The sequence below is a fragment of the Staurois parvus genome, unplaced genomic scaffold (genome assembly GCF_062004578.1).
Source record: "Staurois parvus isolate SC_StPar_1 unplaced genomic scaffold, SC_StPar_1.0 ptg000061l, whole genome shotgun sequence".
Taxonomy (NCBI): Eukaryota; Metazoa; Chordata; class Amphibia; order Anura; family Ranidae; genus Staurois; species Staurois parvus.
Genome location: NW_028317857.1, coordinates 2,221,101 through 2,237,088, shown reverse-complemented (window position 1 = coordinate 2,237,088; position 15,988 = coordinate 2,221,101). Strand labels below are relative to the sequence as shown.

At 42.3% G+C, this 15,988-nt stretch overlaps 1 protein-coding gene across 2 annotated transcripts in view; it reads right to left on the bottom strand.

Annotated features, from left to right (window-relative positions):
* The window catches only part of ZEB1 (zinc finger E-box binding homeobox 1), a 209,963-nt gene extending 195,171 nt beyond the window's left edge, over positions 1-14,792 (bottom strand). Inside the window, exon 1 of one of the 2 annotated variants that reach the window (XM_089668680.1) lies at positions 14,695-14,792. In XM_089668680.1, the coding sequence (XP_089524806.1) occupies positions 14,695-14,752 (58 nt within the window). In that variant the 5' untranslated portion in view covers positions 14,753-14,792. Of the gene's footprint in view, positions 1-10,236; positions 10,261-14,694 lie in introns of those variants that run through there. The other variant, XM_089668681.1, reaches the window with a different exon arrangement.
* Positions 14,793-15,988: the final 1,196 nt, after the last annotated feature.

Below are 15,988 nucleotides of genomic sequence, written 5' to 3'. Positions count from 1 at the left end.
AGTAAAAATGAAGAGACGTGGTTTGTCTCTTCTGCATCAAAGCTACTTACCTGCCTGTCCAGCCCTGCGCAGTGAGCCACACATGCGCAGCTCACTATACAAATTCGGCAATTTACACCACAGAAACATCGGCCGCCCAGCAACACATATGTGGCATGTGGGCGTTAAGGCCCATCCTTTTGCTGCTGTACATGTGTTGCAAGGGCAACAAGAGGTTAATGAACCGTTTTTTTTTGGGTTTTTTTTACTGTGAAGTGCAATAATGCAGTAAGTCCTAATTCCTTTTTTTTGCGCACACCAATACAGTGTGTTGCGGTGAACTGAAAACGTAAGGTAAATTGCTCTGTCTGTACTTGGGACTGCATTGGGCAAGGCTGCCGAAACGCAACAAGGCGTATGCTGTGACTGTGCCCCAATAAAATGAGATTATCCACCTGTCAGATGGCATAAAATAGAATTTCTGACTGGGGTACTGAACTGTATGTAAGTCTTTCCATATATTACACTGAGAAATTAGAACCTAGAATTATGGCGAGGACGGACAAATGGAACCAAAAGCTCTCCAATGAACCAGTGCATGGAGGAGGTGCAGATGCATATCACAATCGCCGCTCCTCCAATCCCAGAATGCACTGAATTCATTGAAAAGAATACAAGACTTTTTATGAACAGAGGAAGGGCAGGTAAGCAGCCCACAGTGATAAATGTACTGCAGTTTTAGCCCTCATGCACACTTGACATTTTTACAGCGGCTGTTTTTGTCATTTGACGTTTTTTTCTACAGTCAATAAACTCCGCAGCATGTTATCCTATGTGTCCATGTACACATAGGCTGTAATCAACGTTTTTTTGGCTGGGGCGTTTTTTGCCAGGAAAAAAACCCAAAACTAGTGGGTTTCAAGAGGAGTTTTGTAGCTAGAAAAATGCTCTAAAGCTGAAAAATGCAGTACAACGCAGCAAACCAGCATTTTTGGACCTTTTTTTGACCAAAAAATATTTGGGGGGGGTTTAAAAAAAAAAGCTACAAAACACAAACGTGCGAAAACGCCGCTAAACGCTAATGCAGAAATGCTAATAAAACTCCAATTTTTTACTTTACGCAGCCAACGTTACCAGCGTTATCAAAACGTCCCGTGTGCATGAGGGCTAAAGTTTCTGTGCCAAATGTTTGGTGCCGACAGAAGGGTACAATTAAAGCTTTGTAACAATCCTTGCGTCATCCAGAGATGGGGCACTCAACACTAAGAGCCAATTTATTTTTACTGGGCAAATGGACTTCAGCTTTAAGTCACTGAATCTGCAATTTGGCCAGAAAAACAGTATTTTCAGTAATAGCAGCTTAGATATTTGATTACTTTAATTTGTCCATACATTGGCAGATGGCCTTCAAACAAGACGTATTTAGGACCTTCTCTGCCATTAATCAGCATGAGTATGGAATTCCGCCAGGAAGTCATACAGACCGTTGGAAGAGTTGACTGTTGGAGGATCGCATTGCTCTTACTCTTCCACTCCCTCTGTACTCGAATGATATCAGAGGCCACCTGGACCTCCGACATCTGTCAGACTTGGCCATCACTGTAGAAGGTCAAAACTGTTATTTGTGTTCCAGCTTTGGGGAACTGACAGACAAGTCACAGCCCAGTACTATAGAGGGACCAAGACACAAGTCATGGAAGGTTCAGGCCTCCCGTTAGATCTTTGATTGACTTTTTCTTTGAAATGTGCACTCCCACCCCTGCTATAACTGGAGGATTATGGAGTTACCATATAAAACCCATTAAAATCCAAAGAATTAGGAGGGAGAAGAGGGAGGGCACCAACTGACACTCAACCCCGTAAACATTGAAAAACACAAAACTGTAGATGGACCTCAATTAATTCAGTTATAAATCCGGCTTCATCTGTGCCAGTAGAAGCCATAACCACCTCATTTCATACCCAACAGAGTTTTTAGTGAACCACTTACTCAAGACTTTCTCAATAACTTCAAAGAGAATGCCAAAATTTATCATAATCTATCTAGGCGGTTTAGTTAGCACCTATGGCTTGCAGCACTGGAGTCCTTCCTTCAAATCTTGGCCAGAACACATCTACATGGAGTTTGCATGTTCTCACTGTGCTTGCATGAGTTTCCCCTGGGTATTCCAAGTTTCCTGCCACAACCAAAGACATGCTGGTAGGATAACTGGCTCCTGTCTAAATAGGCCCCAGTGTGTTAACCATCCCTACACTATCCAAAATGGAGAAAAATGTTTGGGCTTTATACATACATACATATTATCCATCAGAATGTGTTCTCGGTTTTCATTAATTAATTTGATGACCAATTAGCTTTGATTTGGGATTTAAAGGAACCTACTTCCTAAAATAATCAGTATGGGAAGCTCTACTATGTTTTGTAACTTGATACTGTTAAACGACATTTGTTTTGTTTCAATTGGCACTCAGCTGTCATATTATAAAACCTCCAAAAAAAGTATTTTTCTTGCAGCCATGTTTACTTTGGAGGTATTCTAACAACATGACCATAACAACCCCATTGCCTGAGTTTCACTGTTTTCCATAGTTGATCGGGATGAGCGAAAATTGCAGGCATCCTCAACACTATCCTTAGGTTCAATCGAATGATCTAATGCAGTGGTCTCCAAACTATGGCACGGGGGCCACATGCAGCCCTTTGCTTGACTCTCTCCAGCCCTTGGGAAACTACTCCTCCGACACCAGTGATAAGGCACTATTCCTCCCACTGACACCATTAATGGGGCACTATTCCTCCCACTGACACCATTAATGGGGCACTATTCCTCCTGCTAAGACCAATGATGGGGCACTATTCCTCCCACTGACATAGTCGATGAGGCACTATTCCTCCCATTGATAACAACCATGGGGCACTATTCCTCCTAAGACCAATGATGGGGCACTATTCCTCCCAATGACACCATTAATGGGGCACTATTCCTCCTGCTAAGACCAATGATGGGGCACTACTCCTCCCACTGACATCGTCGATGAGGCACTATTCCTCCCATTGATAACAACCATGGGGCACTATTCTTCCTAAGACCAATGATTGGGCACTACTCCTCCCACTGACATCGTCGATGAGGCACTATTCCTCCCATTGATAACAACAATAGGGCACTACTCCTCCTGCTAAGACCAATGATGGGGAACCATTCCTCCCACTGACATCGTCGATGAGGGACTATTCCTCCCATTGATACCAACCATGGGGCACTATTCCTCCTGCTAAAACCAACGATGGGTGTTTACTCTAACTGATGTCGAGACATTTTCTACTCACACTGGCCACAGTCCGCCACCCCTAAATACTGAAGTAAACTGTCCCTTTGTTTAAAAAGTTTGGAGACCCCTGATCTGATGAGCGTCTAGTCTTTGCCAATGGATGACTTCTCTTTATAAATTGCTAGTTACAAAGCAAAGTCTTGTCCCAGTATTTGGGGAATTAAAGCATGTAAGAATAAGAAAATAAGTTTTTATTTTAACCCCAACTCTTGCAGGATGCAGACGTTTTGGTGCACTTTTAGAAAGCGCACTAAACACCCAAGGTACAATATAACTCAATGGGAAAGTGCAACTAACCTGCTCCAAAGATGCAGATAGACTACGCTACACGAAAACTGCACTGCAATAGTGTGAAATTGCCCTGATTGAATTCTTCACATTACGTTGTTTCTTAAAAATACATGCCACCTTAGCTTTATACTAAACAAATGTAAACACACACTTTAAAAATGTTATTTAAGTACCTTATAACTATACCTTATAATCAGGGCTTGTAAAAGACTCTCGCTCGCCCGCTCGCAAATGCGAGTAGAAATTCTTTAACGGCGAGCACAGATGATGGAGCGTCTGCGCTCCAAGCCTCATTGTGAAGCCGAGTTCCGGTTTCCCACTTCCGGTTTCCGGCTTCTTCAGCACCGCCGCTGAGGGGAAAGGTGCAGGAGAGGTCCGCTCTCCTACGCTGAGAGGAGACACCCTCTCCACCGCCGCGGGGGACTCAAGGAGTAAGTACTGTATACATGTCATATCACTATAATGGAGTACAGGAGAGGGGGGATATACATTACTGTATACATGTCATATCACTATAATGGGGTACAGGGGTGGGGGGATATACATTACTGTATACGTGTCATATCACTATAATGGAGTACAGGGGAGGGGGATATATATACTGTATACATGTCATATCACTATAATGGAGTACAGGGGAGGGGGGATATACATTACTGTATACATGTCATATCACTATAATGGAGTACAGGGGAGGGGGGATATACATTACTGTATACATGTCATATCACTATAATGGAGTACAGGGGAGCTGGGATATACATTACTGTATACATGTCATATCACTATAATGGAGTACAGGGGAGGGGGATATACATTACTGTATACATGTCATATCACTATAATGGAGTACAGGGGAGCTGGGATATACATTACTGTATACATGTCCTATCACTATAATGGAGTACAGGGGAGGGGGGATATACATTACTGTATACATGTCATATCACTATAATGGAGTACAGGGGAGGGGGGATATACATACTGTATACATGTCATATCACTATAATGGAGTACAGGGGAGCTGGGATATACATTACTGTATACATGTCCTATCACTATAATGGAGTACAGGGGAGGGGGAATATACATTACTGTATACATGTCATATCACTATAATGGAGTACAGGGGAGGGGGATATACATACTGTATACATGTCATATCACTATAATGGAGTACAGGGGAGGGGGGATATACATTACTGTATACATGTCACATCACTATAATGGAGTACAGGGGAGGGGGGATATACATTACTGTATACATGTCACATCACTATAATGGAGTACAGGGGAGGGGGATATACATTACTGTATACATGTCACATCACTATAATGGAGTACAGGGGAGCTGGGATATACATTACTGTATACATGTCCTATCACTATAATGGAGTACAGGGGAGGGGGGATATACATTACTGTATACATGTCCTATCACTATAATGGAGTACAGGGGAGGGGGGCTATACATTACTGTATACATGTCATATCACTATAATGGAGTACAGGGGAGCTGGGATATACATTACTGTATACATGTCCTATCACTATAATGGAGTACAGGGGAGGGGGGATATACATTACTGTATACATGTCATATCACTATAATGGAGTACAGGGGAGGGGGATATACATACTGTATACATGTCATATCACTATAATGGAGTACAGGGGAGGGGGGATATACATTACTGTATACATGTCATATCACTATAATGGAGTACAGGGGAGGGGGATATACATTACTGTATACATGTCATATCACTATAATGGAGTACAGGGGAGGGGGATATACATTACTGTATACATGTCACATCACTATAATGGAGTACAGGGGAGCTGGGATATACATTACTGTATACATGTCCTATCACTATAATGGAGTACAGGGGAGGGGGGATATACATTACTGTATACATGTCCTATCACTATAATGGAGTACAGGGGAGGGGGATATACATTACTGTATACATGTCCTATCACTATAATGGAGTACAGGGGAGGGGGATATACATTACTGTATACATGTCATATCACTATAATGGAGTACAGGGGAGCTGGGATATACATTACTGTATACATGTCATATCACTATAATGGAGTACAGGGGAGCTGGGATATACATTACTGTATACATGTCATATCACTATAATGGAGTACAGGGGAGGGGGGATATACATTACTGTATACATGTCCTATCACTATAATGGAGTACAGGGGAGCTGGGATATACATTACTGTATACATGTCCTATCACTATAATGGAGTACAGGGGAGGGGGATATACATTACTGTATACATGTCATATCACTATAATGGAGTACAGGGGAGCTGGGATATACATTACTGTATACATGTCATATCACTATAATGGAGTACAGGGGAGCTGGGATATACATTACTGTATACATGTCATATCACTATAATGGGGTACAGGGGAGGGGGGATATACATTACTGTATACAGGTCATATCACTATAATGGAGTAATAATATAAAAATAATCATAAAAAATAATAATATAATAATAATAAATTTAATTCAATAATATAATCAAACCAAAAACACTGAAATTTGAAATACAGAGGCAAATTCGCACATCGCTTAGCAAAGTCGCAAAATCGTTTTCAGTGTCTGATGACGAATTTCCCCACAAATCATTATCACTCAATTCTGCAAGTGGTTCTGATTTACTATCGCTGTTCTAAAACCGCTTTTGATGTAAAGGGACGCTTTTTGGCCGCCATGGACTTTTCTCAGTTTCCAGGCAGAAAGAACAGTCAAAATGCAGGCAGGGCACAGGACAAAGCAGTAGGGACAAAATGTATGTGAAATGCAGTGAAAAAGCAATGACAGCAAAAATGTCATTTTTTAAAAATTTCAAATTTCCCGCCGGTTCCGCCGCCCGAATGTTCCGACGTCACGGGGACCGGAACACGGAAGTCAGATGCCGGCATCCGCCGGAGGAGATGGACGGGGACACTGCAGGGGACCCATCGTGGGAGCGAAGGACAAGGTAAGTGCTGCAGGGACCCCCAGAGAACGCTGCATAGTAAGCCCGAGTGTAGCTCGGGTTACCGTTCTTGGTATAGAAATTCTACCCCGAGCTACACTCGGGAACACCGCCAAGGAGGTTAAGGGGGCGTGGTTGGGGGCATGGCTGGGGGTGGGGGACGGGACAGGGGTGGGGCTGGAGGCGGACCTGGGGAAGGTTGGGTGGGGCATTTGTTGGAGAGTAAGGTTTGTGCCTGGCTAGTAGGTCTAGACTCGAACTTTTAAGCCCTGCCTTATATATTACATAGACTTCCATTTAGTAAAATAAAACTTTCCTACCACAGGCGATTCTCACATTTTTTTTTTCTTTTTAATTAAATTAACCTCTTTTGACATTCAATTCCTTCCCACTACCCTTACAAAGTGGGTCACATGACACTATCCATACCTAGTTTCCAAATGTTTCCTCCAGAAATAGGAATAGGAAAGAAAAACCGGGTCATACCACAAAGTTTTCCATTTTATATCCATTCTGATAATACTATATTCCTACAAGTAGGTTTTTAATATTTTTTTCTCCTCCTGCTGATCCTGCACCCTGCTGTTCTCCATGAATGGGAAGTGGACCTCCTTCCTGTCCCTGTGTTCACAAAAATTTGTATCATAAAGTTTTATTCCACTTAATTTTTTTTAACATCTATTTCCTATATATGTTAAGTCCCTTTCACAATGATCTAGAACAGCGAACTGTACCCATAGACTTCCATTAGATCGGGCGGTGTTGGTGCATTTTATGAAATGCACGGCTTGGCTTCTGCAGCAGATTATTATTATTATACAGGATTTATGAAGCGCTAAGAGTATCAGTGTTACAGGGGGCGTAACACTTGTTTATTTCACACACACACACACATATATATATATACATATATTATTATTTCAGGTACTTATATAACGCCATCAATTTACGCAGCGCTTTACATATATATTGTATATTCACATCAGTCCCTAACCCTCAAGGAGCAAACAATCTAAGGTCCCTAACTCACATTCATACATACACATACTAGGGACAATTTACACAGGAGCTTATTAACCTACCAGCATGTCTTTGGAGTGTTGGAGGAAACCAGAGTACCCGGAGGAAACCCACGCAGGCACAGGGAGAACATGCAAACTCCAGGCAGGTGGTGCCGTGATTGAGATTTGAACCAACAACCCGAGTGCTGCCAGGTGGAAGTGCAATCATTTAGCCAATGTGCTACCCATGTATATATTATGTATACCTATCAAAAAAGGTTGACTGCAGGTCCTGTGTATTGGGTCCTGAGAACAGGCAGGCTGCAATCTGCTACTGCTATACCACTTTAATGAGTCACCGCACTCCCAAAAATGTCTTGCTCAAAAGTTACTTTTTACAAATCTGTTGAACAAGTAACTTTTGAACTTTTTGAACAAGAAATTTTGGAATGTGATGAAAAAATAAATAACTGAATAAATTTAAAAAAATATATATATAAATATATATTATATATACAGTGTATATGTGTGTATATATACACACATATATACCCCTATATATGTGGCTTCTGCAGCAGATTATTATTATTCTGCAGCAGATTATTATTATTATATATATATCTCCTGTTTCCACTTTTTGTTAACACCTGTTTATCTCCTGCCTTTTCTACCTTTATACAAGCCCACTTTAGAGCAGTTTCCAGCTTCTAGCTGGAGGTCACCATCACCTCTTCCACTTAATGGCGTATGAATGACGCAATATATTTTTTTACTTAAACATCTATTTCCTACATACTTATTTAACATTAACACACACGCATTATATATATATATATATATATATATATATACACACACACACACACACAAAATGGGGGTTATTTACTAAAACTGGAAAGTGTAAAATCTGGTCCAGCTCGGCATAGAAACCAATCAGCTTCCAGATTTTATTGTCAAAGCTTAATGGAACAATTTAAAGTTAGAAGCCGATTGGCTACCATGCACACCTTCACTAGATTTTGCACTCTCCAGTTTTCGTACATTTCCCGATGTATTTATATATACATTTTTTTGTTTAACATCTAATTTCGATATACTTTTTTTTTTTACACCTTTATGTGTGTTATATATTTTTTAGTACACATTTTTTATTTCCTGCCTACATACAAGGCCACTTGTGGGCAGTTGACAGGCTTCTATCTGGAGGTCAGCATCACCTCATCCACCGAATGACATTTTAGAAAGGAGAAAATAGCAAGTCATTCTTACCCGCAGACTCCTCCCCCACTGTATCTGTACAGACCTTTAATAGCATTTGTCCTGCCTGTTCCTGGACTGTGCAGACAGATAATTCTGCGCTTCACCGCCGAGCACAACTCTACCGTATGCCACACCAGGGCTTAAATCCTCATCCCGATTCTCTTTCTACAAATGCAGATGGAGAAGGAAGGAACACCCTCACCAGTAATAAAACCTCTCTAATGCAGCTTTACAAAACGCATAAACAATGGCATCGCCCCGCAGCTCGCATGCAGACAGTTTGGAGCTCTGGCTGGCCGCGGCTCTCAATTAGTTTACAGGCTGTCAAGTTCAACTACTCGTCTTCCTAATCCCCTCCCCCTGCAATGCACCTTGCTGCCTAATGCCACAAATAACATTTACGCCAAGCTGAAGTCAATGAGGGCCCATTTACTAAAGAAGGGTTTTTTTTTCTGTTGACCAATCAAAGCAGAGTTTGCTCGGCGCACCCAATCAGGTTTGAAAAAAAAAAAAAAAAAAGAATTTTTCCTGAAACTTCAATGGTTAACATAAGCACAGATTTAGATGGATCAGCAAAAAATATGTTTATTCCTTCAATCATGTAAATATAAGGACAAAGGAAAAAAAAAAAAAAAAAAATATATATATATATATATATATACATATATATATATATATATATATATATATATATATATATATATATATAAATAAATATATGTTTATAAATAAACAATACTGTACACATAAATAATATAATTCTAAATATAAATACTGTATATAATATATATATATATATATATATATATATAAAAATAAATATAAAAAATAAATAAATATATATATATATATATATATATATATATATGATATAAATACAAATACTGTATATAAAATATATATATCTATATATATATATCTATATCTATATATATATATTTATATATAAATATAATTTTATATATATATATATAGATATATATATATGTATATATCTATATATATATATATATATATATATATACATATATATATAAATATAAAAACAAACCCTATTTAAACAGTAACTTTTTTTTTTCAATTTAAACACAGATCCTGCATCTCCCATTTCCCGTCATACAGCTATTGATGAGGATGATGATATGGCATCTTACGTTGGCCATGCAGAATACATTTCCCACCCACCGTGCAACTTCTCTACCTGTGCTCCCCATCACTGCACCACCAAGGGTTAAAAATGGATGGGAATCATAAAGAGCGCCTATGTGTGAAGCAGGGCGTGTGATCATCGGTGTCAAAATGATGTCAGATGGAAAGACGGGCAAGCCGTGTGCGAAATAAAAGAGGAACGCAGTACCTGAGATGAGATTGGCCATTCTCCCCCCCCCCCTCCGGCCTGGGGGGCACCTTTTGTTTTGTGGGTGGGCGGCTGCTCGACGCAACCTGTCAGCGGTGGCTCCACATCTTATAAAAATTGCATTAAAACAGAAGGTAGGGGGGAAAAAAAAAACCTTGTGAGAGGTAAATCAATGCTTCCCTGGAGAAGGAGGCAGCAGACAGGAGGGGGGTGGGCAGGCGATGCAGGAATGGAGCGCACACCATCTCTTTTTACACATCCCTCTACCTGCACAAGTTGCCTGGCTGCAAAGCCGTCATACCGTCAGGCCCGACGGTCCGCACGGCGTCAGCATCCTCCCAGGTAAACATGTTGACAGTGCTGGGTGGCTCCTGCTGGCCACATGTCACACGCATGTCGTCAGCAGCCTGAGAGGTGCCCCCCTTCTTTTCTTTTTTTTTCCCTCCCAGCCTTGGCAAGAGGAAACCAAACCAGCTAATCTCCACGATCTTACCTTGCCGCCAGCTCCTTAACCCATGCAACCCAGATCTAGGTGCGGGGGGGCCAGGCAAGGGTTAAACCGCCAGGCTGATGTGTACAGGCTGCCCCAGCAATGTGAAAAGTACAAGGAGGGGGGGATGGGGATGGGGGGGGGGGGCTGTCATGCAGCAAGCTTAGGTCATCTGTAACAATCCCTTCCCTTCCATACTCCTCACAAGGCAGGAAATCCCAATACTGAACTATGAGGAGCACCCAACAGGAGGACCAGGACCGCAACAAGGACTTCCTCCCCCCGTCCTCATTACAGGCTGTGCCCCTGATCACTGTCAGTGCTGGGATGAAACTCAGGGACTGGGGGAAGGAAGGGGGGGGGGGAGGCCGTCTGGCTCTCTGAGTGTGAAATGTAAATGTTTCCCTTATATAGGCTGAGCCGTTGTTGGACGGAGAAAAAATAGGGGCCCCCTTGCTACGGGAGGACACCACCCCTCTGCAGACGGGCAGGTACTGGAGGAGGGGGGAGAGCCAGGACCCAAGGAGAAAGAAAACTTTACTCCCCGGCCTCCACCGCACCCAGATCTCCAGGAGCCCCCACCCACATGGCAGCCATAGGCACCTCTACCTGGAGGACGCCACAAGGCCCTCCACACAGGGAGGAGGACGCTGTGTACACTCTGCCAGGACAACGACTGTCCTCCCCCCGAGGGGGGGACCTCTGATAACTGCACCCCATGGCTGACGAGGGAGGGAGCACCCAGGGGTGAAGCCAATGGAGGGGGAGGGGAAAGGGAAGGAGGTATACCATCATCTCATGTCACTCAACCATCAGAAAAAAACTGAAATCAAGTGTCCTCTGGCCTGGAGCTATTAGTACTACTACTACTACCCCTACTATTATTACTACTAATACTACCCCTACTAGTACTACTACTACTACTACCCCTACTAGTACTACTACTACTAATACTACCCCTACTAGTACTACTACTACCCCTACTAGTACTACTACTACTAATACTACCCCTACTAGTACTACTACTACCCCTACTAGTACTACTACTACTAATACTACCCCTACTAGTACTACTACTACTAATACTACCCCTACTAGTACTACTACTACTAATACTACCCCTACTAGTACTACTACTACCCCTACTAGTACTACTACTACCCCTACTACTACTAATACTACCCCTACTAGTACTACTACCCCTACTAGTACTACTACTAATACTACCCCTACTAGTACTACTACTACCCCTACTAGTACTACTACTACTAATACTAGCCCTACTAGTACTACTACTAATACTACTCCTACTAGTACTACTACTAATACTACCCCTACTAGTACTACTACTAATACTACGCCTACTAGTACTACTACTTCTACTAGTACTACTACTGGTACTGCTCCTACTATTAATACTGCCCCTACTAGTACTACTACTAATACTATCTCTACTAGTAGTACTACTAATACTACTCCTACTACTGGTACTGCTCCTACTAATACTACTACTGCTCCTACTAATACTACTACTAATACTAACCCTACTAGTACTACTGGTACTAATACTGCCCCTATTAGTACTACTACTGATACTGCTCCTACTAATACTACTACTGCTCCTACTAATACTACCCCTACTAGTACTGTTCCTATTAATACAACTCCTACTGGTACTATTACTCCTACTAGTACTACTACTGGTACTGCTCCAACTAATACTAATACTGCTCCTACTAATACTACCCCTACTAGTACTGCCCCTACTAGTACTTCTCCTACTAATACTGCCCCTACTACTAATAATGCCCCTACTAATACTACTACTGGTACTGCTCCTACTAATGCTACTACTAGTACTGCTCCTCCTAATACTACTACTAGTACTGCTCCTACTAATACTACTACTGGTACTGCTCCTCCTAATGCTACTACTAGTACTGCTCTTCCTAATACTACTACTAGTACTGCTCCTCCTAATGCTACTACTGGTACTGCTCCTCCTAATACTACTACTGCTCCTCCTAATACCACTACTGCTCCTACTAATACTACCACTGCTCCTCCAAATACTACTATTAGTACTGCTCCTCCTAATACTACTAATAATACTGCTCCTCCTAATACTACTACTGGTACTGCTCCTCCTAATACTACTGGTACTGCTCCTCCTAATACTACTACTAGTACAGCTCCTTCTAATACAACTACTGCTCCTCCTAATACTACTACTAATACTGCTCCTCCTAATACTACTACTGGTACTGCTCCTCCTAATACTACTACTGGTACACAGCTCCTTCTAATACAACTACTGCTCCTCCTAATACTACTACTAATACTGCTCCTCCTAATACTACTACTGGTACTGCTCCTTCTAATACAACTACTGCTCCTCCTAATACTACTACTAATACTGCTCCTCCTAATACTACTACTGGTACTGCTTCTCCTAATACTGCTCCTCCTAATACTACTACTAGCACTGCTCCTACTAATACTACTACTAATACTGCTCCTCCTAATACTACTACTAATACTGTTCCTCCTAATACTACTACTGGTATTGCTCCCCCTAATACTACTGCTAATACTGCTCCGCCTAATACTTCTACTGCTCCTCCTAATACTATTACTGGTACTGCTCTTCTTAATACTTCTACTGCTCCTCCTAATACTACTACTAGTACTGCTCCTCCTATTCCTACTAATACTCCTCCTTATACTACTTCTACACCTCTTTTTAATATTCCTCCTTTGTCTAATACTACCATTCCTCCTACTAATACTAATACTATTGCTCCTATTCCTACTAATACTTCTCATGCTCCTATTACTACTACTCCTATGTCTTTCTAAAACTATTACTCCCAATACTCCTAATACTACTACCAGTCCTCCCCCTTCTAATACTACTAGTACACCTCCTAATACAACTACTGCTAATAGTACTCATCCTCCTTCCAGTACTGCTAATACCCGTTCCTCCTCCTCCTTATATGACCACTACAACTGATACTCCTCCTCCTCCCATGAATACTCTTCCTAGTACTACTTTTGCTCCTACTACCACAGCGGTGCCCCCTCCCTCCCCCCGGGGGTCCCTCATCACTCACCCACAGCTGTCAAGAGTAGAGAACAATCACAAAGCCCCTCAGCAGCTGCTGCAGAACCTCTTCCATGGCTGTCAGGGGCCCCCAGGGGGCTGATGGGAAGTGGAGGGAGGGTGGAGCCGTTGCCAAGAGCAACCAGTCGTCCTGCATGTAGAGGGTTGCCATGGGTGACAGCTGTACTCCTCCATAGTAGGGATCACTCCCTGTCTATAAGAGGTTCTGCAGCAGCTGGTGGGGGAAGAATGATGCTGGGGGGGGGGGGTCCCAGGTCAGCCTTGAGGGGGGGATGATGATGATGAAGGATGATGGAGGTGGGGGGGGGGGGGGTGTACCTGCACTGATCTCAGGCCAGCCTCGCCCGTAGCTGACACCTATGCAGATGCGGCGTACACCGTGTACTGCAGCACAGTCTGTGTGTGTGTCGGGGGGGGGGGGGGGGGAATATATATATATATATGTCCGAGGGGCACATATCTATATATATAGGAAGGGTCCCCCCCCCCCTCGGGCCCCCCGCACAGCCCAAGTTGGTCCCCGGGGCAGAGGAGAAGAAGGTGTCGGAGATCCGTTAGTTCTGCACTACCTGCCCCGGGGGGGAGGGGTCGGTCCGGGAAGGTGGGGGGGGTGGGGGTGAGAGGTGTGTGGGGGGGTAGAAGTTTCTGGGGGGGGGGAGTAGAGGGCGGGGGAGGGGAGCCGGGGTCCTCCGTACATCATCATGTGATCAGATAACGGTCCGGGGAGGAGGCGGCAGGTAATGATCGGTCCGGCCCGGGGACGGTGTGTGTGCCCGGTGTACAGTGTCCTCATCCCGGCCCCCCTCCCGCCGCCCTCCCCGGACCCTCCGGCCGCACTCACCGTTATTCCGCCGGGGGTTCGCCTGCTTTCTGCGCTTACACCTGGGGCCATCCGCCATGATCCTCTCCGCTCTGTGTCTAAATGCTGGAGTCACCTCCCTCCCCGCCCCTCCTCTACACCCCCTCCTCCTCCTCCTCACCCCCCACCCCCCCTCCTCACCCCGCACCTGGTTTACGACACTCCTCGCCTACCAACACCTACACCTCCCCCCCCCCACCACCCCAGGGGTGTACCCAGGGGTGCCCGAGGGAGGGGCTATGCCTGCACCAACTGGGGGCCCCGACAACAGGAAGGAGGGGGGGGGCGGGCTCAGGTGGGCATGTGAGAGCATGGAGGGGAATAACGGTCCTGGGGGGAGGACTACAAGTCCCAGCAATCGGCAACTCCGCACCACACATCACATAGACAGAAATATCCCATCATCACCATACACACCTACTATTCCACATCACCGACAGTGACACCGGGAGGAGGAACAACGGTCCCGGGGACACCACTAGTCCGGTACAGGAGCCGATCATACAACCCTGCGGACAGGATGCCCGACCTGTCATCCTACATACCCTCTACTCGGGTACTACACCGCACATCGCCCTACATTCCGCTTCATTACTTTAATGGCATTTCATTACACTTTATTTATTATTATTACACATGATATAATACTAGAATTGTTTGTTATTTTATTTATTATCATCATTATTATTATTTTATGTATTATTTTATTTCATTTTAATATGTTTTCTATTATTATTAGACATAATTTAATATTACATTTTAATGATTTTATTTATTATTATTATTGTGAGGATTATTATTTTATTTATTATATTATTATTATAATATTATTATTATTATTGTTGTTATTCATAATTTAATATTATATTTTATTTTAATTTTTTTAAATTATGATTTATTATTTTATTAACTTTTTTCTATTATCTGTATTATTATTAGACTCTATTTACTATTAGTTTATGTATCATTTTATTTATAATTATTATTTTATAAGAGTTTCTTTTTTCTATTAGTATTATTAGGCATGATTTAATATTAGATTTAAATTGTATGTATGTATTATTATTATTAATTCTAATAATAATTATTAATCATTATACTGATAATAATATTATTTTATTTATTATTTTAATAGATTTTACTTTTTATTACTATAATTATTACTATATTATGATTATTCAACACAGTTTTATGTTTTATTATTTTATTTATTTTTATTATTATTAATAATATTTTATTATTTTATGTATTTGGGTTTTTTTTAGATTTCATTTTA